The sequence below is a fragment of the Castor canadensis genome, chromosome 11 (genome assembly GCF_047511655.1).
Source record: "Castor canadensis chromosome 11, mCasCan1.hap1v2, whole genome shotgun sequence".
NCBI classification, from domain to species: Eukaryota; Metazoa; Chordata; class Mammalia; order Rodentia; family Castoridae; genus Castor; species Castor canadensis.
In genome coordinates, this window is record NC_133396.1 from 1,238,507 (window position 1) to 1,258,328 (window position 19,822).

Sequence of the window (19,822 nt, forward strand, 5' to 3'; positions counted from 1 at the left end):
GCTTTGGGCCCCTCCAGCAACCTCATGTCCCAGCCCTGCCCTTCCTCCCGTTCCCTCTGCTAGTCCCTGAAACCTTTAACCAAACAGGAGTGGGTACTGAAAGCCTTCTCCTGGCTACTTAGGGCAACAGGACAAGGGCTATCGTTTGTCCAGCTCTGTTGGTCTGGCTCTGAGAGGTGTGTCCAAACAGAGTTGATCAGCTCCTGCCTGCCCTGCGAGGGTTGAAGCCAGGGGGAGGTTGGGAGTTACTCTTGAGATGTGCTGGGGCGGGGAGGGGGGTCCTTAAAGATCTAAGTGGGAGGGGCTCCTGCAAGGTGAGGTCCGGGTACCCACACCAGTGTAGGGCGGTCGGGGACCTGGCCTACGCGGACAGGAGCGTTGGTGCCCACCCCTGCCCCATGCAGTATTTATTGCTAAATTATTGTCCAGGAGGGGAGGCGCTGGACCTGGCCCCCCCCCCGGGTATTTATTGCTGTACATAGTGTATGTTTGTGATATATAAGGTTTTCTTTATTTTGTATATGATCAATAAACGCCTTTTAAAGAGACCTGCAGGTGCTTCATTGGAGAGACTCGCGGGAGGCCGGATGGGGCGGGGGCGGTTCCGGCGCGCGCATGCGCACGCGCGGTTGCCGGGCGAGGCGGAAGCGGAAGCCGGAAGCGCAGTCCATGGAGAGATGGCAGCCGGCGGCGGTCTGAGCCGCTCGGAGCGCAAGGCGGCAGAGAGGGTCCGGAGACTGCGGGAGGAGCAGCAGCGGGAACGCCTCCGTCAGGTAGGCCGCCGCCGTCCCCGCGCCCACGCCCGCCCGCGCTGTCGTTCACCGCCCGCCTGCCTGCCCACCCGCAGGTGTCGCGCATCCTGAGGAAGGCGGCGGCCGAGCGCAGCGCCGAGGAGGGCCGGCTACTGGCCGAGAGCGAGGACCTGGTGACTGAGCTTCAGGGCCGGAGCCGGCGGCGTGAGGGTCTCAAGCGGCGGCAGGAGGAGGCGAGTCCCGCGCGGCGGTGGCGGGCAGCGGACGGTGGGGGCGCGGAGGGGCCGCGGGCGGGATGACCAACCCCGGCTCCCAGCAGGTGTGCGATGACCCGGAGGAGTTGCGGAGGAAGGTCCGGGAGCTGGCCGGCGCCGTACGGAACGCCAAATACTTGGTGGTCTACACAGGCGCGGGGATCAGCACGGTAGGGAGGCAGGCGGGCCTGCGGGGCCGGGGCGGGCCAGGGGCGCCCCCTTCTGGGAGGCAGAGTACAGTGCTTGGGCTGGGTAAGCTAAGCACCCAGTCTCCAAGACGCCTCTAAAGCAGGACCAAGTTGCTTTCCTGTCTCAAAGACACACGAGACGACTCGATTTAAAATTTAAGGCAAAGACTTTGAAACGCTTGATCTGCGTTACAGCCAGTGAAAGACAAAAAAGGAACAGTGGTAGGAACAAGGCATAGTAGCCAACTGCCTTGCCATTAAGGAAGCCAGTCGATTGGCCCAGTCTGTGTCCTGATCCCTCACTCCTTGTACTCTTTTCCCACCTTGAAGAAAGGTAAACAGAAAGCAAGACAAGGAGAATCGGAATACACTAGGTAATGAAGAGAAATGCACTCTCCTGGGCATCACCAAGAAGCTATTCTGGGATCTGGAACATGAGTAGCTTTGACAGTGTGGCACATCATGACTGTAATCACACAAGTGTGAAGTTTTTGGTTATGTGTAGGCCCAGCTGAGATGAACGCCTGGTGATTTCTGCCCTTAAGAAGCTCTTTGGTAACAACAATCAGGCTTGTGAGCAAGCAAGCAAAATTTGAAACTGACTTCAGGTTCACCGTCATAGAAATCCATGCAACACTGTACTCAGAGCTGGGAAGCCCATCACAGCTATGGGCTTGTGCTGGGGTGTGGCATTGAACCTGGGCCTTGAAGGGGTAAGATTTACAGGTGAAGAAAGTGAGGGTTTGAAGCACTTCAAATGGAGAGCAGCAGAGGTGCAGTCACAAGAACAAGTAAGGTGCTCACAAGCACCTGCAGTGTGAGGATTTGGGAGTCTTCTCTACAGCCACATGGAAAAACCCAGTTGTGGTTATTTGGCAATAGTGATATAATCTCTCACAAAGCTTCCAGTGGCAACTAAAAGCCACCTGTGGCTTGCCAGATTGATCCTAATGTTACTGTCTGAGGTTCCCGTCTTGAATGTGACAGAGTCAGGATCAGGGTGGGCATTTCTCAGAGTTTAAGCTGCAGTGAGGATACAGTTCTTCCCCAGAAGAGAATGCAAAGACACCTGGATCCTGGATGCTTTCTGCTTTCTTCTCAGGATCTGTTTGTTTCACTAGATTGGAAACTTGGAAAATTAGATAAAGTTCCTCTCATCTGTGGAGGTTGTCCTGTGTATAAGTGAACAGGAACTATTTAGAGCTTCAGGATATAAGAATTTGGACAGAAGAGTGCCCCCACCCAGAGGCTTGCCATTTGTTAAATGCTTGAGCAGTGACCTGGCCTGGTGATGCTGATGAACCTGACCAGTTTGCCCTTTCCATATAGGGGACAATGTGACTGTAAACTCCAGGTTTGTACTCAGTGCTAAAGAGGCTCCTGGAGCATGGCAAGGCTGTGGAGTCTGGAAGGATGAGCTATGCCAGGCAGTAAGGAGAAGTCTAGATAGAGGGAAAGAGCTGCGCTAGGGCCAATTCCGCTTATTGTCAGGCAGGTCATCTGTGGAAGGAATAGCAACCAGTCTGTGGGCCAGCCTATAATGTAGCATGTTCCTTCCATTTGGGGGAATTCTGCCAGTACCTACAGTGATGCCCTTTCGCTGGGCTTATCTTTTTATCTGAATGTGCAGGCAGCCTCTATCCCAGATTACCGGGGCCCTAACGGAGTGTGGACGCTGCTGCAGAAAGGGAGAAGTGTGAGGTGAGCAGCTCACACACATCCTTCCCACATGGTTGAGAAGGGGCCGTATAAGCCTTACTCACAGCTCCCTCACCTCTGCTTTCCCTTCTGCCTGGCAGTGCTGCTGACCTGAGTGAGGCAGAGCCTACCCTCACACACATGAGCATCGCCCGTTTGCATGAGCAAAAGCTGGTAAGAACCTGCTGCAGCCAGCATACCTGCCCAGGGTCAAGCCTGAGAGCCAAGGGGGATGCTGCACCCCACCTCCCATTTCACACTGTGATCAACATCCCTAGTGGGTCAGAGCCCTGTTTCGTGCTTCTTCTCCAAGAAGAAAAGTCAGCTCCTGCCCATCTGCAGGGCTGGGGGCCTTGGAAATCTCACTAGCCGCAGGGGAGGCTTATGGGAAGCCTCTGCTGAGTACCCTCATCCAAGTGGGGAAGGGGCAGGTTTGCTTGAGCCCCTGGGAAACTGAAACAGAATGACCCAGAGAGGATATGGATCTGGGCCATTTCTGCCCTTACCAGAGCCCAAGCCACTCCCAGCTTTGCAGGGACAATGCAATCTCTTGCCCTCCTGGCTGTGTCAGTTGGTAGGGAGAGAGTACGATACCTGCTATCACAGGGCCCTCCTGTTAGAATGCATTTGCCTTGTGCTCCAGCTTCCAAGCTTTTTTTTTTTCTTTATTTTTGGCGGTACTGGGTTTGAGCTCAGGGCCTCATGCTTGTCAGGCAGACGCTCTGGCACTTGAGCCACTCTGTCAGCCTTTTTTTTGTGATTTTTTTTTTTTTGAGATAGGGTCTCAAGAACTGTTTACCTGGGGATGGCTTTGAACTGTGATCTGATTTCTGCCTCTTGAATAGCTAGGATTACAGGTGTGAGCCACCAGAGCCCTGCTCTCCCAAGCTTTTCTATGGGGTTGCAGTCGCCCCTGGACTTGGGACCTCTTGGCCAGACTGGGCTCAGAAGGGTTCTTTCCCTGTCCCCCTCTTGAGCTGCCACCGTGTTCTGCCTTCCAGGTGCGGCATGTGGTGTCCCAGAACTGCGACGGGCTCCACCTAAGGAGCGGGCTGCCACGCACGGCCATCTCAGAGCTCCATGGGAACATGTATATCGAAGTGAGCAGTCCCAGGGGGACACAGGGCCTGAGCGACAGGAGGGTCCCACTCATTGTGCCTCTTGTCCTTAGGTCTGCACCTCCTGCATCCCCAACAGGGAGTATGTACGCATGTTTGATGTGACAGAGCGCACCGCCCTCCACCGACACCAGACAGGCCGGACCTGCCACAAGTGTGGGGCTCAGCTCCGGGACACGATTGTGCACTTTGGGGAGAGAGGGACGTTGGGGCAGCCTCTGAACTGGGAGGCGGCAACTGAGGCTGCCAGCAAAGCAGATACAATCCTGTGTTTGGGATCCAGCTTAAAGGTACAGGCTGACAACACCATGAAATCACCCCTGCCTACCAAACCATCTAGTTGTCATTATCCTCATATGCCTGTGCCACATCTGTCATTTCCACAGGTTCTAAAGAAGTATCCCCGCCTCTGGTGCATGACCAAGCCCCCCAGCCGGCGGCCCAAGCTGTACATTGTGAACTTGCAGGTAATTTGGGTTCCCAGAGCTGGAGCCATAGACCTGGGCCTTAGGTCAGAAGAGCCAGGAGACATGCCACCTCATGTATCTTGGAGGTCTAGTAGAGACCTGAGTGGGTGCCTGGGGAGTGCTGACCAGTCTACAGAAACAAGGAGTTGGGAGGTATCCTCACTCACTTTTCCTGTCTTCAGTGGACCCCGAAGGATGACTGGGCTGCCCTGAAGCTTCATGGGAAGTGTGATGATGTAATGCAGCTTCTTATGGATGAGCTGGGCCTGCAGATCCCCCTCTACTACAGGTGAGGAGGCACAGCTCCAGGGCCTCACATCTCTGCTCCTCTGTGTAGTAGGCCGTGTCTGTCTTCCCCTGTGAGCCAAGTGCGGAGGAAGTTCTGAGGTATTCTGAGTGCTGTCTGAAGTGTGACTGAAACATGGTGGCTTCCAGAGGGACTGGCCAAGGCAAGACTCCATGTGTACACACTTCTGCTCTGGCTGGTGTGGTACCCAGAATCTCTGTTGGGAGAGATATTTGGCCAGAGTGTTTTACACTCCATGTCCCTGTTAACCTCAGACAAACCTGGGTGGAAAGGGGTCTTGAGGGGACAAGGACTCTGCAACTCTGGTCAGACAGAATCTCAGTGTCCTTGGTTTTGGGAGTTGACATATTTGGGGGAAGCTTAAACTGTGCTTTAATACAGAATTTGTGATAATTTAGATTTGGTGCATGTACTGAGTAAAAAGTTTACACTTTTTTTCTCTGTGAATTTTCAGGGTCTTATAGGGGAAATCAGTAACTTCTTTTAATCAAAGGGTTCAAGAAATTAAGGATCCCTTCACCTCTGGGCCTGGCAATTCTTGTATGTTATGTTTGTGGTGTTCTGTGACGTGGGCCTATTGTGTCCTGTATATATATATTTTTTTCTTTTTTTTACATTAACTTAGCTCATTTTCTTTACCAGTGCTTATCTGTATCTTATGTTTATAATATGTGGTTCTACATCTCTATCAGACATGATTTCTTCATGACGTAGTCTGTAGGCCACACTTCCCTAGTCAGCTGCCCTTCCCTCCTGTCCCTGTTACGCAGCCTGAGAAAGGGGAGAGGGTCTGGTCCCCCTGCCCCAGCAATACAAGCGAAAGGTGGGACCCAGAGTCACTAGAGACTTGTCCCTGAAGACAGAGGTGCCCTTAGGCTACTGCTGCCTCCCCCACCCCCTTCCCCATGTGTGCACAGGCCACTGATAGTGGATGAGACACCGAGTCCTGAAGAGGCCAGCTAGGGCAGGCTCTGGATTTTGAGTTGCCACCCAAGCAGATCACCTCCCGTAGCTCTTCTGAAGTTTGGAGACAATGCAGATACTACCAAACAAAGCCCAGCCATAGTTAAGATGCAGGGAGGGAAGGGTTGGGAAGGCAGGTGACTTCCTCAGACAGCTTTCCCTGTGCTGGGGCGGGTTGTGACTGTGAGAGGCTCTCAGACATGCCTGATGCAGCTTTCCCTTTTGTTAGGTGGCAGGACCCCATCTTCTCCCTGGCGACCCCCCTGCGTGCTGGTGAAGAAAATAGCCACAGTCGGAAGTCACTGTGCAGAAGCAGAGAGGAGGCCCCGTCTGGGGATCGGGGTGCCCCCCTCAGTTCAGCCCCTATCTTAGGGGGCTGGTTTGGCAGGGGCTGTGCAAAACGTGCAAAAAGGAAGAAAGCAACATAACCTGGTGTTGATGAAGAGCAATTGGCACTTTGCAGGTGGTTGGAAGGAACTCTTGTTCAGGGGCCAGTGTCACTGTGAAGGCCAGGTTGCCCCCATGGAGTCTAGTGAACTCTTGGAGGTGACACTTCACAGTGACTTTTTTAGCCATTTGTCCTTGTGGGAAGCCCCCTTGCACTGCTGTGGTTGCCCCCAATACGGGCTTGACCATTGAGGACACCTCCCTCCTAACTGCCTCCATACAAAGAGGTGGCAACAAGGCCTTTGTGTGAGCACAGCTTGGATCTGTCCTGGGTCTGGCCAGCAGAGGAGTCCACTGCTGCTTTACCTCACTTACCAGGCTATTCTCAGGGCCTCTCCTATTTCTACTACTTCTTACTAAAAAGTGTTAACTTTATAGAAACCTTTTTCTGTGTTGGGTATGCGGCAACGGGGTGGTTCTGAGCCTTGGCTCTGAGCAGACCTTCTTATTCTTATTAAATATCTCTACACCGTCCTCGTGTCCGAATGACTGCTGTTCTGCTCATCGAGTGGCCAGTGCGCGGGCTCACTGAGTCTAAGACCAAGCCACGCAGGCCTTGCTTAAAACTCCCGTGGTTGGTACGGTCCCCAAGAGTGTTCGCTAAGGCAGCGGCGCAGAAGGCGCCCGGGGCTAACGACGTGCTCCCGCTGCTCCAGGTGAGCGACGTTGCGCACAGGCCAGGTGTGGCCTGAGGGCGGGGCCGGGAGGACAGCGTGCGCCATTGGTCGCGCGGGCGGGAGGCAGGGACCGGGCTGGGAGGTGTATACGGTACCATTGGCCAGGGCTGGGTCCCCGGGCGAAATTGGGGTCCACCCTAGTGGCGCCCGCTATTGGCCGCGGGGGAGGGGGCGGGGCTTGGAGGTGCACGCCATTGGTCACGCGCCTTTGACGAAGGGGGCGGGGTCCCGGCGGGAGGGGCGGGGCTCAGGTGGCCGGCGTACGCCATTGGCCGTGGGTGGCGGGTGAGGCCCGCGTGACGGCGAGCGCGGGGCGGGGCGGGACGGCGGTTCTCCGAGTCGGCGGAGCTGCCGGGTAGTGCCGGGGCGGCGGGGCCATGATCCGGAACGGGCACGGGGCGGCGGGCAGCGCCGAGCAGCCGGCCCCGGTGGGCAGGCGCGCCATCCGGGTGTGGTGTGACGGCTGGTGAGTGGGCGGCGGGCGGCGGGCGGTCTCCTTCGAGGTCACGCGCCGGCGGTTGGGCGGCCCCGCGACTTCGGACGCGTTCGGTCGGCGTGCGGCCGACCCGGGCCGGGGCGTTGGAGGCCTGGCCGCAGGCCGCCTCGGGACGCTGCCTTGCAGCTCCACAGCGGTTCCCACCAGCCCGTACCTGGGGTCTTCGGAGGCTCTGACGCTGCGGGCCGCGCGAGGCCAGCCTGTGCTCTGGTCACTTCGATGACATGACCGCAGCGTGCAGGACCCGCTACAACCCGCAGTGCCTTCCCAAAAGGCGGGAGGGGCACCCCGCGGGCGGACAGTGGGGATTACCTGGCTATCCGAGGCTCGGGGGAGCGCACGGGCGCCAGTGGAGCTGGATGCACTGGGTTTCTCTGGCAAGTCAGTGGAGGGCATTACTTTGAGGAAAGTTCGGAGCTGTCAACAAATAGGAGGAAGGTTGATCTTCCCGGACAACTTAACTGCCCTCAGTGCTTTCACGTGCCTGTGCCTGATGGAAGTAGGAAAGAAATCCCGACTGGTCGACCCATGGATTCTAGGAGACCAGGCAGGAACTTGTGCTCTTTTGCACCTGAATCACCTCTGGAGAAGAAACTCAGCTTTGGTTTCGTGTCAGTGGACTCTGACCTTAACGCTGACTGTTTGGGCCACCCCCAGCAGTCCACAATAGTTGGACCCAGTGGCACTCTCCTTCCCTGTTGTGTTCCCCTGACCCAGCCTCTGACTCCTCAATCTGTGTCCTGTTCAGCCTGCCCAGTGAGCACATATTGGCCAGACTTTACCCTAGGCCTGAGCAATGTGGTCCCATTCCACTTTTCTGCTGGGGCCCCCTGCATTGTAAAGGGAGTGGTAAGTGACTATGCTGGGATGAGACTGGGGTGCCCAGTGTCACCTGACCTAAATCCCACAAAGGGTTGGGGAGCTCTGGAAGGCAGCAGAGCACAGCCTGGGGCCCATCACTGGCTTGCAGAGAAGCACAGCGGCTTCTCCCAGCCTTCACAGGGGCACCCAGGGCCCAGTATGTTGCAGGGTGCTGGGTAGCCTGGAGCTTGAAAGCATACTCAAAGCCAGACCCAAATTTGAGGATAAGAGCTTTAACATCAGGTGACAGAGGCTGTTGTTATTCACCCAGAGAGCTAAGCCAGGCTGGGGGGGTAGGAAACAGGATTTTCAAAGTCAGTCATTCCCAGGCCCTTACTCTGGTTGGGCTTTTTGTTTTGTGTTGGCACTAGGGAATGTCCACTTGTCTCAGGGTATTACAGAATCCAGCCCCAACCCAGAACAAATGTTTTGTTTTCAAACAAGAAACAAGGACTTGGGATATGGCTCAAGTGGTAGAGCACCTGCCTAGCAAGTGAAAGGCCCCAAGTTAAAAAAACACAAAAACAGCTGGGCACTGGTGGCTCACACCTCTAATCCTAGGTACTCAGGAGGCAGAAGTCAGGAGGATCGAGGTTCAACACCAGCCTAGGCAAATAGTTCAGGAGACCCTGTCTCAAAAAAGCTCATCATAAAAAAGGGCTGGTGAGGTGGCTCAAGAGATGAGAATGCCTGCCTAGCAAGCACGAGGCCCTGAGTTCAAACCCCAGTGCCACCAACCCCCCCCCCCAAAACAAACAAAAGCCCTTAAAAACACCTTGAAATGACTGTCTCCAGCAGTTTGTATTTGGTAAGAGAGGGAAAAAGGATGGGGAACTGCAAGGCATGGAGATGGCTGTGCAGTTCCCAGTGGGCATTTGTCTCCTGGGACCTTACCAAGGCCTTACGCCTTCACGCACCACCCTTGCAGTTCCTGCAAGGATCCTGCCCTCAGGCCATGATCTGGGGGTGTAAAAACTGAGGGCCCACCTCCCCTCTGCAAGCCCAGGCCCAGTGGTGGCTTCTCAGAGGGCTTCCTAAGGAGTCCTTTTATTTGTGGTACTGGCGTTTGAACCTGGCCTGGCACTTGCGAGGCAGGAGTAACACTTGAACCACACCCATGGTCCCTAAGGGTTCCTTGAGGGAGCAAAACCACATACCCTCCTTGGCCTTCTAGTCCCAGCGCTCCTCAGTGCTGGGCCTGACTGCTCTGTGTGTCCTCACAGCTACGACATGGTACACTATGGCCATTCCAATCAGCTGCGCCAGGCACGGGCCATGGGTGACCACCTCATCGTGGGTGTGCACACTGATGGTAAGTGCAAGCCTGTGTGCCCATCTGTCACCCTGCCCATAGCCACTCCAGCTGACCAAAGCCTACAGGGCACGAGGGGTGATGGTGGGGGTGCAGAAGGCCCGTGCCTCCTTCCTCAGAGCACAGCTTTTAGTGAGAGGTTAGCAAACTTGACCCAGCCTGGCCTCAGCTGAGGATGGTCCAAGCTATAGAGAGCAGGCTGGGGAATCCTGGAGCTGTGCCATCACCGGGCCGAATCTCCCTCCCATTCTTGATGTGACTTCTTAGGCCTAAAGAGACTGAGTACTCTGCTTGGCAAAGGGCCATCCTGTTACCAAGCAGACACTTTGAGCACCTGTGCTGGCTAAAAGACAGCAGTGGCTACCCATGTGTGATGCAGATGCCCACTACATGCCCTCCTGTGTGGACATCAACCTGCTTGGTACTGGGAAGGCAGCTTCTGAAAAAGACATGGAGAACTGGAGGCCACTTGTCTTTTTCTCTGGCCCTAGAGGAGATTGCCAAGCACAAGGGGCCCCCGGTGTTTACCCAGGAGGAGAGATACAAGATGGTGCAGGCCATCAAGTGGGTAGATGAGGTGGTGCCTGCCGCTCCCTACGTCACCACACTGGAGACGCTGGACAAGCATAACTGCGACTTCTGTGTCCATGGCAGTGAGTGAACGGGGTCTGGGGATGTGGGCTGGGCTCAGTCAGGATCAGACCTCCTGATGAGGCTTCTGGAGAGAAAGGGGCCTTTTGATTCTTCGGGGATTGATAAGAGCAATGGGTCACTCCCTAGAAATGAGGATATAAACCCTAGGGCAGACTGAGCATTGAGAGTGTCCTGGGTCCCCAGGGGGCTCTAGATTGAAAATCCTTCTTTTTGAACCAGTCATAGTGACGTACGCCTCTAATTCCAGCATGTGGAGGAGGCAGAATTAGAGTCTCTGTCTCCAAAACAATACTTGTTTTTGAATGCATGTCACTCCCTAGATGATATCACGCTGACTGTAGATGGCCGTGACACCTATGAAGAAGTGAAGCAGGCTGGGAGGTACAGGTAAGTCCCCCGGTGGCCTGTCATTCAGGGCGTTGGGCTCAATGATTCTCTTCCAGACCACTCTTTGCCTGTTCAGAGTAGCCTGGGAGGAGCACCTGGGCCTGGTCTGGGGACTGCAGAAAGGAAAGAGCTTGTTGTGGGCCTGGGACTGGTCGCCCTCACTTTGTTGTCCATCCCCGCACTTCAGAGCAGCTCTGGGGGACAGGGCTTTACAAGGATGGCAATGTGTTTGTTTTTCCTCATGTAAACATTTTATGTTTCATGTTTTTGAGAAAAAAAAAAAAATTGGGGGGGTGGTCCTGGGGCTTGAACTCAGGTCTTCCTGCTTACTAGGTTTGCTAGGCTTGTTAGGCAGGCACTCTACCAGTTGAACCACTCTGCCAGCCCTGTTTTTTTTTTTTTTGGAGATAAGGTCTCAAGAACTATACCTCCAGCTGGCTTTGAACTGCAGTCGTCCTGATCTCTGCTTCTTGAGTAGCTAGGATTATAGGATTACAGGGAGCCACCGGTGCCCAACTGTTCCTAAAAACTTACCAAACAAGGAGAAATAGAAAAGGAACCTATCCTGTAATGCCAGCTCCTCTGGAGTGGGAGATTGTAAGGATCTAGGTTCCAGGCCATCGCAGGCAAAAAGCCAAATCCTGTGGTTTTTTTTTTTTTTTTTTGTGGTACTGGGGTTTGAATTCAGGGTCTACGCCTTGAGCCACTACACCAGCCCTTTTTTGTGATGGGTTTTTTTTTGAGATAGGGTCTCTCGAACTGTTTGCCCAGGCTGGTTTTGAACTTGATCTCTGCCTCCTGAGTAGCAAGTATTAAAGGTATGAGCCACAGTGCCTGGCCAGATCCTGTCTTAACTAATTACCTGAGCTGGGTGTGGAAGCGTGACACTGTAATACAATGTAAGTGGAAGGCATATGTAGGAAGAGCAAGGTCTAGACCTGAAGGGCAAAAGAACTAGAGACTCTGTCCGAAAAATAAGTAAAACAAAAAGACTGTGGGGCATGGCTTGAATGGTAAAGTGCCTGCCTAGCAAACCTCAGGACCAGAGTTCAAACTCGAGTACCAAAAAAAGAAAACCAAAAGCAACAACGACAAAAAACCCAAAAGCAAAAAACAATAGCAACAACAAAAACCCAAAACAATAACAAAAGCAAAAAAATTTCCTTGCCTCACAAGAGCAGGGAATCAGAGTCTCTGGCCCCCTGAGTCTTTAGTCCTCGCATTTATACAAAGGTCAGAAATAAGCGCTTTGGTACCAGTTCAGCTGGGCCAGTGGTACATTAACCCCAAAAGGCCCCCGCCACTTCCATGTGGTGGGAGGAGGGTAGACAGGAAGGCAGCAGAAGAACCCAGCCACTTCACAGGCCAGGGGGATAAGGGTCTGCAGACCCCTCCCCTCTGAGTAGTGAGTGCCCACTGCTCATCCCCACCACCCAGCTTAGTACAAGGGACTCGGGTCAGGCACTAAGGCAGGGTGCTTGTGGATGCTGTCAGAATGGCAGCCATAGACCCTGTGTCGTTGGTGAGCTCCATGGTGTGGCTGGTGCCCCTGGGGAGCTGGCTTATATCTTAATTAGCTGATTTAAAGAGCCAGCTGTTGCCAGGGCTTCCTGCATGGGATGGTCAGCTGGAATTCCCTTAGAGAGTGTGTAGGAGGAAAGGCCTGGGTGTGAGGGGGCCTGTGCATGATAGCAAATTGGGCCCCAGGTCTGGCCTGCCCAGGCCCCAGCCTTGCAACGTGGTTCAATGATCCTCCTGCTCTGCTCCAGCCATTTCCTTTGGCTGATAAAAGCAGAGAGCTCTTCCCGTTGTGGGGGCAAGGTTAGTCATGTTCTTCACGTGGGGTCTGCTGAAGGCAGAGCCCCGTGGGCGCGTCTGGGATTAGAAGTTCAGCTCCACCTCTGCCCCAGGGAGTGCAAGCGCACCCAGGGTGTGTCCACCACAGACCTCGTGGGCCGCATGTTGCTGGTGACCAAGGCCCACCACAGCAGCCAGGTGAGTCTGCAGGGACAGGGCACGATCTCTGGGACCTTTGCTTGAGGATACTATAGGGAGGGAGGGAGCACCTCCTGAGCACCCTCAGGGTCATCCTGCCCTGCCTCCCCCTTCCCATCCCTTCCATGGGCTCTGCCTGTTGGTCCTTGGGGCTGGCATCTGGAGGAATAGGCCCCTCAGCCCCTCTGCCCTTGTGTGCAGGAGATGTCCTCTGAGTACCGGGAATACGCGGACAGTTTTGGCAAGGTAAGTGCAGCCCTGGCCAGTGAGGCCATGCTGGGAGTGTGGTAAACACTCCGTCAGCTACCCGCCCCAGGCCTTCCTTTGGAAAGGTTGGTCCAGGCTTCAGTGTCTTCCCTCCTCCCTCCTCTCTCCCCTCCCAGTGCTGACTACCAGGCTCAGCCAGCCAGAGCGTGCTGGGAGGGAGGACAGGCAACAGGTGGCCTCTAACCAAGTGGCCTGGCCCTCTCTCCCTTTGTAGCCCCCTCACCCGACACCTGCCGGGGACACACTTTCCTCAGAAGTCTCCTCCAAGGTGACCAGATGGTGGCCTCAGGGTGCCGGGTCCCTCCAGAGGGCTGTGTTTGCCAGCCACTGGGCTCTGTGCCTGCTCCTGGTGGTGGGTTGGCAGGTTGAGCTGGTGTTGGCTGCCGTACTTGTGGTGGCCACAGGGCAGAGCCACAGGCCTGCTGTCTGCCGTGGCCCTGCCTGGACTGGCCACCTTGTGTCCTCTGCCCCACCCCAGATGCCTGCCTTGGCCTAGTCCCCAGCTGCACTGCTGTGTTGCTGGAAGGCTGCAGTGGGGGTGTGGAGTCCTGTCCTATGGTGCCTCTGCACATGTTCCTGTCATCTGTACCTATGATGGGCAGGGATGCACCTGGATGGCCTCTGCAGCTGACCAGCTCCCTCTTTCGGCTGACAGTGCCCTGGGGGGCGGAACCCCTGGACAGGGGTATCCCAGTTTCTACAGACGTCCCAGAAGATCATCCAGTTTGCTTCTGGAAAGGAGCCCCAGCCGGGGGAGACTGTCATCTATGTGGCTGGTGCCTTTGACCTGTTCCGTATCCTCCTCAGGTTTCTGCTGCCCCAGACCCACGCCACACGGGGACCTGAGCCTGCAGACTCCAAGTCTTTAGGACTGGGCTAGGGTGTAGGGGAGCAGCCATCAGCAGGGAGACAGTGGCTAGTTGGCGGGAGTGAGCTATAGGGGAGGCGGAAGCCCTGCTCTCATGGCCCATTGCTGCTAGTTTTTTGCAGTGCTGAGAATCAAACCCAGTGGCTTGTGCATGCTAGACAAGTGCTCTGTACTGAGTGACAGCCCTAGCCCTTGGTTTTTTGAGACAGGGTCTGGCTATGTAGCTCAGGCTGCCTCCAACTCATGATCCTCCTGCCTCCACTTCCTGAGTACTGGGATTACAGGCATGAGTTACCATGCCCAGCCAGTTACTGCTTCTTAACTTGGACACAGACATTGGGCATGTGGACTTCCTGGAGAAAGTGCACGGGCTGGCAGACAGGCCTTACATCATCGCTGGCTTACACTTTGACCAGGTCTCTGCCCCACCTGCTCACTCCCCAGCACCCCAGTTGGTATTAGGCAGCAGTGGCCTCTTAGAGGAATGAGACTCCAAGTGCCTGGGGAAGAGAATGGAGACCCATGGGGGCTGAGTTTAGGGTCCAGGACCATCCTGTCTGAGGCATTTTCATGAGTGGGGGCACAGGAACTTCTCTCCAACTTCTGTCCATGAGGGCCAGGTGGAAGGAAGGCACTCATTCATCTGGGGTCCTCTAGCTGAGCTGACCTTACTCTGGCCCTAGGAAGTAAACCGCTACAAGGGCAAGAACTACCCTATCATGAACCTGCATGAGCGGACCCTGAGTGTGCTGGCCTGCCGGGTGAGTGTGGGATGGGAGCTGGCATCTCTGACCCCTTTACCCAGGCTTCCCTGAGCCAAGGAAGGTGGAGCAGAGGGTGATCGGGCCCCTTTGTGCAGTTGCCTCTTCCCACTGAGGAGTCCAAGGGCTCCCCAGCCATGCTTCCCTGTTCCTGCTGGCTCTCCTGCAGCTGTATCTGACTCTGGGGCTGTCTCTACCACCCTCAGTCCTGTGTTGCTGGGAGTGAGGACTCCTAGCAACTCTGCTTCCTGTGTCTCCACAGTACGTGTCAGAAGTGGTAATCGGGGCACCATACTCAGTCACAGCAGAGCTCCTGGGTCACTTCAAGGTGAGGCTTCTTGCTGGCTGGGCAGAAGGTGCTCCCTTGGGCTCTCAGAAGTGCCTGGTTGAGGAAGGGCAGGGCTAGCTCTCATTGGCCTGGGCTTGCCTTGGGTGGTGGTCAGTGGTGGTGGTCTCTCTTGGGAGGGCTCCTGATCCCTGCTCCCTTCCCAGGTGGACCTGGTGTGTCATGGCAAGACAGAAATTGTGCCTGACAGGGATGGCTCTGATCCCTACCAGGTGGGTTGCACTGGCCCTCACGGTATTGGTAGCTGCGAGCCCCCTAGGCCTTCTGTACCTTTGGGAAACAAGCACACCACCCTTGCTGCTGTAATTGCCCCACAGCTCAGGAGGCTCCCGCTGCCTGCTGCTGGTTTCCCTCTGGGGCAGAGCAGCTGGGAGGGTCTCTGTGCAGTCAGGAGGACCCTCATTTGCTCCCTCTCGGTCCTCCAGGAGCCCAAGAAAAGAGGCATCTTCTGTCAGATCGACAGTGGCAGCAACCTCACCACAGACCTCATCGTGCAGAGGATCATCAAGAATAGGTAACATTCCTGTGTTGTCCCTTCCCCCACCCCAGCTCTGTTGGCAATGTGAAGCTGCCACCACCCCCCTACCCCAGGCCCAGCTTACTAAAGCCTGGTCCCCCAGGTTAGAGTATGAGGCACGCAACCAGAAGAAAGAAGCCAAAGAGTTGGCCTTCCTGGAGGCTATGAGGCAGCAGGAGGTGCAGACCATAGGGGAGAATGACTAGACTTCTGACTGGAGGAGTGGTACAGAGGGTGTTACCTCAACGCCAGTGACCCCACCCTTTCTGCTTCTGCGTCTTAGTTTGGCTCATGTGATTCTAAAGGAAGCAGCAATGCCATCCTCTAACTGACCTGGCTCCTGAAGGGCTGGCGTGGAGGTCCTGCTCCTACAGGCCTGCAATTAACCTGTTTTGTAGCAGGCTTTGAGAGCTTTCCCTTAAGCCACTCAGAAAGGGTGTCCAGCACAGGGAAGTGGTCCGAGCAGGATGAGGAGAAGGCACCTGTGACCTCAGGAGCATATGGAAGCTGCTTCTGTGTGCTTCTGTCTACTGGGTCCAACTGCCAGTGTCACCATCTTTGACAGAAATACCCATCCTGTCTGGCTGGAGGACAACTACTTGCCTACCCAGCTTTGGTGGGAGGTGAAGAGCGGAGGGCTTTGGGGAGCTATGGCTAAGGGTCACCCCCTAAGTGGGCACCCTCTGCCCTGAGGCACGTCTCGGCACGCTGTGCCTGGCTAGAGGAAGATGCCCTGTGGGCCTGGCCACCTTCCCCAGACTTGCTGGCCTCTGTTTTGTACCTTGGATGGTGTAAATCTCTTTGGTGCAACTGAATAAAGCCTGGTGGAAAGTACTGCACTGGGCTCCCAGCCCTGTGAGGGCAAGAAAGCCACCACCTGGCCTGCAGCAGGGTGATCCCCAGGTGCTTTATACCACTTGACCACCACAGGGCCTCCTTGAAGAGGGAGGAGGAGGCGGGAGGCCAGGAAGCTGGGTCACTTGAAGCTGCCCTCAGCTTCTCCACAGACCCAGAGGCTCCACCTCTTGGTTGTGGTTGTAGGCTTGAAGCGGAGAAGTCACTGGAAGAAAGCTTGGACCTGGAGCCTGGGCTGGGACCATCCTGCACAGCAGTACAGGGGCCAGGCCCAGACACAGGAGACTTGCCAGTCATGGCCTCTGGCAAGCGCACCATGACATGGGAGGCAGGCTCAGGTTCCCCAAGACCAAAGCTCAGTACCTCAAATTTTGGTACTTGTTTTGTGCCTGTGTCCTGTGTCTTAGGCTGGCTGGAAGGGGATGGCAAGAGGCAAGCAGCCGAAGGCCTCAGCTCATGTTCACAAGGGGCTTGAGTCACCTTGTGGCCATTTGGAGCCTTTCAGTAATCTCAAGGTAGTGGAGGCTGCTTCCCTGTGAGTGGAGGAAGGTTGGACCCAGAGCCTCATCACCAAGAAGGAGGCTGAGCCAGGTGTGTGCCCAGCTTTGTGGTTGGGTCTGAGAACTTCTGGAGACATCAGGCCACTCTGGTGTAGTCACATCCTTGCCCTGGACCTGCACACCTGCCTGAACCAGACTGGAAGCCCTTGTCCTACTCATGAATTCATTGGACACAGTGGCTCTGTGCCAGTACTTGAAGATCTCTGTGAGGGACTCTTAAGAAAGGCAGTGCCAGGGTGAGGATTGGAGGCAGTGGGAACCCCAGAGGCAGGAAGGTCACCTGGGGTGGTACAGGACACAGGCAGGGCCTCCTGAAGGGACTCAGGAGTTCTGGCTGTTAGAAGGCAGTTTGGGAAAGCTTTGAGGTCCACCGAGTAAGGCAGGCGCCCCGAGAATGTGCCACAGGAAGCTGGTGGAGTCATGGCAGTGGAGCCTGGGGGTCAACCTGGCAGGAATTGTCTGTGCCCAGAGGCTGATGGGCTGTTATGCTGGATCTGTTAACCAAGTAGGAGGGCTCCTGTACACACACCATTCCAGTGAAGCACCTGGGAGCTAGGGGCCCCTTCCTGCTTTGCGGAAGAGGGAATCCAGGAAAGGCCCAGGCAGCTTAGCCAGAGGAAGGGGTGTCCTTGTGGAACCGAGCTGGACCCCTGGGGCTTGCTGGGCCAGTCAACCATTCACAAGGCACTTATCCAGGTCCCTGTCCCTCTGCTGCCCCACCCTTTACAGTGACCTTCACTGGACACCGACTTGTTTCTTTATTCAGGGGGTAGGTCTCAGGGTAGGAGAGCGTCATCTCCTTCCATTGGGCAAGGGGGTCCCGAAGTGGGCAGTGGGTGTCAGGGGCACCAACCAGGATAAGGCGAGATCTGGATTGGGGTGCGTAGCTCAGGCTTGGGGGCAGTCAGCGGCATGCAGGGACAGGAAGACATCTGCCTTACACTGGAATGTCCCAAGGCCATCGATGAGCCGCTCGCAGCTCTGCAGGTTGGGGGTGACGTGCTTGACACACCAGGCCTGGGTGGGTGGTGGAGGCTTAGATGCCGCTGGCAGCGCACCGGTCCCCGCCGCCCGCCGCCCGCCGGCCCGTGCACTCACAGGGTTCTGAAGGCTGCTGGGGCGAAGCTCGGGAGAGGCCCGGCTGTAGCGCTGGGTCCGCGCCGACGGGGGCTTGCGGAATCCGGACAGCAGCCCTGCGGCGCGCCCCACCGAGTAGTGACGCGGCCCCGCCGCCGGCTTGTACCACGCGAGGCCGGGCAGCGCCAGCAGCAGGCTCAGCGCCAGGGCGGCTGCCACCAGCATCGCGCGCCGGGCCATGGGGACGCCAGTGGCGAGCAGGCGGCGGCGCGGGCGTCGGGGCTGAGCCAGCAAGCCTGACCGTGTCTTATATGTCCGCGGCTGGGACGGGGGCGGGGGACTGGGCGGGGAAGGGACTCCGAACGACGGAGCCAGGCGTGGTGCGCGCCGCAGGGCCCGGAGGAGCAGCAGGTGGGCAGGGGCGCAGGGCTACGCTGAGGACAGGTCAGGCCCCGCATGCATTCCAGAGCCGGATCTCGCCTGTAACCACAGACACTCTCATGATTGGACACACAGACCCTCCCACCAGCCGGGTCCATTGACCTGGGCCGGCCTCAGTGGGAGCCTGGGAGGGGCTGGCTGCACTGAACCCCTGCAATGGCCCAAGAGTGCCAAGCCCCGGGAGCCTTTGCTTCACTCCTCCAAGTCCCCAGTGTTGCGGAGGCTGGAGAGCCAGTGGCCGCTCGGTGCTCAGGAGGCAAAGGGGGCAATTTCGCCCACCCTGAAAGAGAACTGATCTCAGGACCCAAGACTTCCTGACCACAGGCATAAAAGTCCACAGGTGGGACATGGCGGGGGCAACTTGTTTTATGCTCATGATGGGTCATTCTGCTACTTGACCTGCTCCTCTAGCGGGAGAAGGGCAGCAAAGCCAGGCCCCAACTTCAGGAAAGCCAGAGAGAGCGACTACAGACCCAAGGCCCCTCCTGCCCAGCTCTGCTCCTGAATGGGTGGCCCAGGAGCCTCTCCCACCTGGCTGTGCACCTAGAGCCTTCTCTGAATGCATTTGGCAAACATCAGTCCAAGCGCTCTGGACACAGTGCAAGGTTAGAGGCATTGAACACCTGCTCTGTGCCAGGGCCCAGAACATGAATTGGACATGGCTCCTTGAACCAGGAGCAGGTGGGGACAATGAAGGGGTACTCCAGGGAGATAAGGGGATGCTTGGAGACAGTCTAAAGACTGGGCTGAGCTTCCCCCAGTGACTCCGAGCCTGCCTGGGAAGGGAACTGAGGGTGAGCCCGGGCTGAGGTTATGGGGTTTGATGAGGACCTTACAGATACCCTTTCTTGGAAAAGGCAGGTGGGAGAACAATGGGGAAGAAAGCCCAGAAATCAGGGACCCCATGTGCAGAGAGGGCACCTGTGCCTAGGGCAGGTTGTGGATTTATGACCTCCAGAGACTGGGTGTGTTTGGGGGTGGGACTGGTCCTTAGAACAAGACTCTCTGGGCACCCAGGGGCAAGGAAGCCAGAAGTGAGCCTGTGGCTGTGGAGGGTTCAGAGGTGAGCCTGGGAAGGTGAGGCCCTCATGGGGACTTCCTGTCCCACAGGAAGATGCTTTAGAGACAATGAAAAATGGGTGGATTCCCATGGGAAGGTACCCAGGAGGGGGAGGGCACTCTAGGAGGGGAGGCAGGTAGAGGTAGGGGCAGGCCAGAATGAACATGAAGCTTGGACCTCAAGATGGACATGGCCTGTGAGCCAGCCCAAGCAGCTCCAGACCCATGGACCTTGTCCCCCCTCTTTGCAGTCACAGCTCAATCACACCCACCTCCCTCCTGAACTGTGACCTTCTTTACTCTTAATGGCTGGTGCCAGGTCCAGGCCCCCATGTGTAGATGGCCCAGCAGAAAAGCTTGGGTGGCCTGCCCAGAGCCACAAGCCTGACTGCACTTGCAGTGGGTGGACCTCCAATGGCCCACATGCAGACAGAGGTGGGACAGAACCTCTGCCCTTCCAGGTGATGCTTCATTTACTCCCTAGGGCTGTGAGGA

At 56.3% G+C, this 19,822-nt stretch overlaps 3 protein-coding genes across 9 annotated transcripts; 2 read left to right on the forward strand and 1 right to left on the reverse strand.

Moving 5' to 3' along the window:
- The first annotated feature begins 621 nt into the window (after positions 1–621).
- On the forward strand, positions 622–6,668 carry Sirt7 (sirtuin 7). 3 transcript variants are annotated; one of them, XR_012438401.1, is made up of 11 exons: positions 622–773; positions 848–985; positions 1,072–1,176; positions 2,825–2,895; positions 2,994–3,066; positions 3,894–3,992; positions 4,064–4,300; positions 4,397–4,477; positions 4,660–4,766; positions 5,239–5,324; positions 5,977–6,117. XR_012438401.1 is itself a non-coding variant. In XM_020188013.2 (10 exons), exons 1-10 carry the CDS (start codon positions 678–680, stop codon positions 6,173–6,175), a joined length of 1,206 nt encoding a protein of 401 aa, XP_020043602.1. In that variant the 5' UTR covers positions 622–677; the 3' UTR covers positions 6,176–6,668. The 3 variants fall into 3 exon arrangements, 2 of the variants coding, with proteins under 2 accessions (XP_020043602.1, XP_073900961.1); XM_020188013.2 differs by lacking the exon at positions 5,239–5,324 and having other exon boundaries at positions 5,977–6,668; XM_074044860.1 differs by lacking the exons at positions 2,825–2,895; positions 2,994–3,066; positions 5,239–5,324 and having other exon boundaries at positions 5,977–6,668.
- A 522-nt stretch (positions 6,669–7,190) lies between these two features.
- Positions 7,191–17,457, forward strand: Pcyt2 (phosphate cytidylyltransferase 2, ethanolamine). Of its 5 annotated transcripts, none has more exons than XM_074044866.1 (14): positions 7,191–7,337; positions 9,452–9,540; positions 10,032–10,193; positions 10,515–10,581; positions 12,492–12,576; positions 12,778–12,822; positions 13,058–13,111; positions 13,499–13,637; positions 14,045–14,127; positions 14,395–14,472; positions 14,735–14,800; positions 14,965–15,030; positions 15,244–15,332; positions 16,598–17,457. In XM_074044866.1, the coding sequence occupies exons 1-14, from the start codon at positions 7,249–7,251 to the stop codon at positions 16,707–16,709; spliced, it is 1,224 nt and encodes a 407-aa protein (XP_073900967.1). In that variant the 5' UTR covers positions 7,191–7,248; the 3' UTR covers positions 16,710–17,457. The 5 variants fall into 5 exon arrangements, with proteins under 5 accessions (XP_073900967.1, XP_073900968.1, XP_073900970.1 ...); XM_074044867.1 differs by lacking the exon at positions 16,598–17,457 and adding an exon at positions 15,439–16,169; XM_074044869.1 differs by lacking the exon at positions 16,598–17,457 and adding an exon at positions 15,619–16,169.
- A 32-nt stretch (positions 17,458–17,489) lies between these two features.
- Npb (neuropeptide B) lies at positions 17,490–18,105 on the reverse strand. Its single transcript, XM_074044870.1, has 2 exons — positions 17,849–18,105; positions 17,490–17,767 (listed from the first exon to the last, which is right to left on the reverse strand). Exons 1-2 carry the CDS (start codon positions 18,065–18,067, stop codon positions 17,639–17,641), a joined length of 348 nt encoding a protein of 115 aa, XP_073900971.1. The 5' UTR covers positions 18,068–18,105; the 3' UTR covers positions 17,490–17,638.
- Between the last annotated feature and the right edge of the window lie 1,717 nt (positions 18,106–19,822).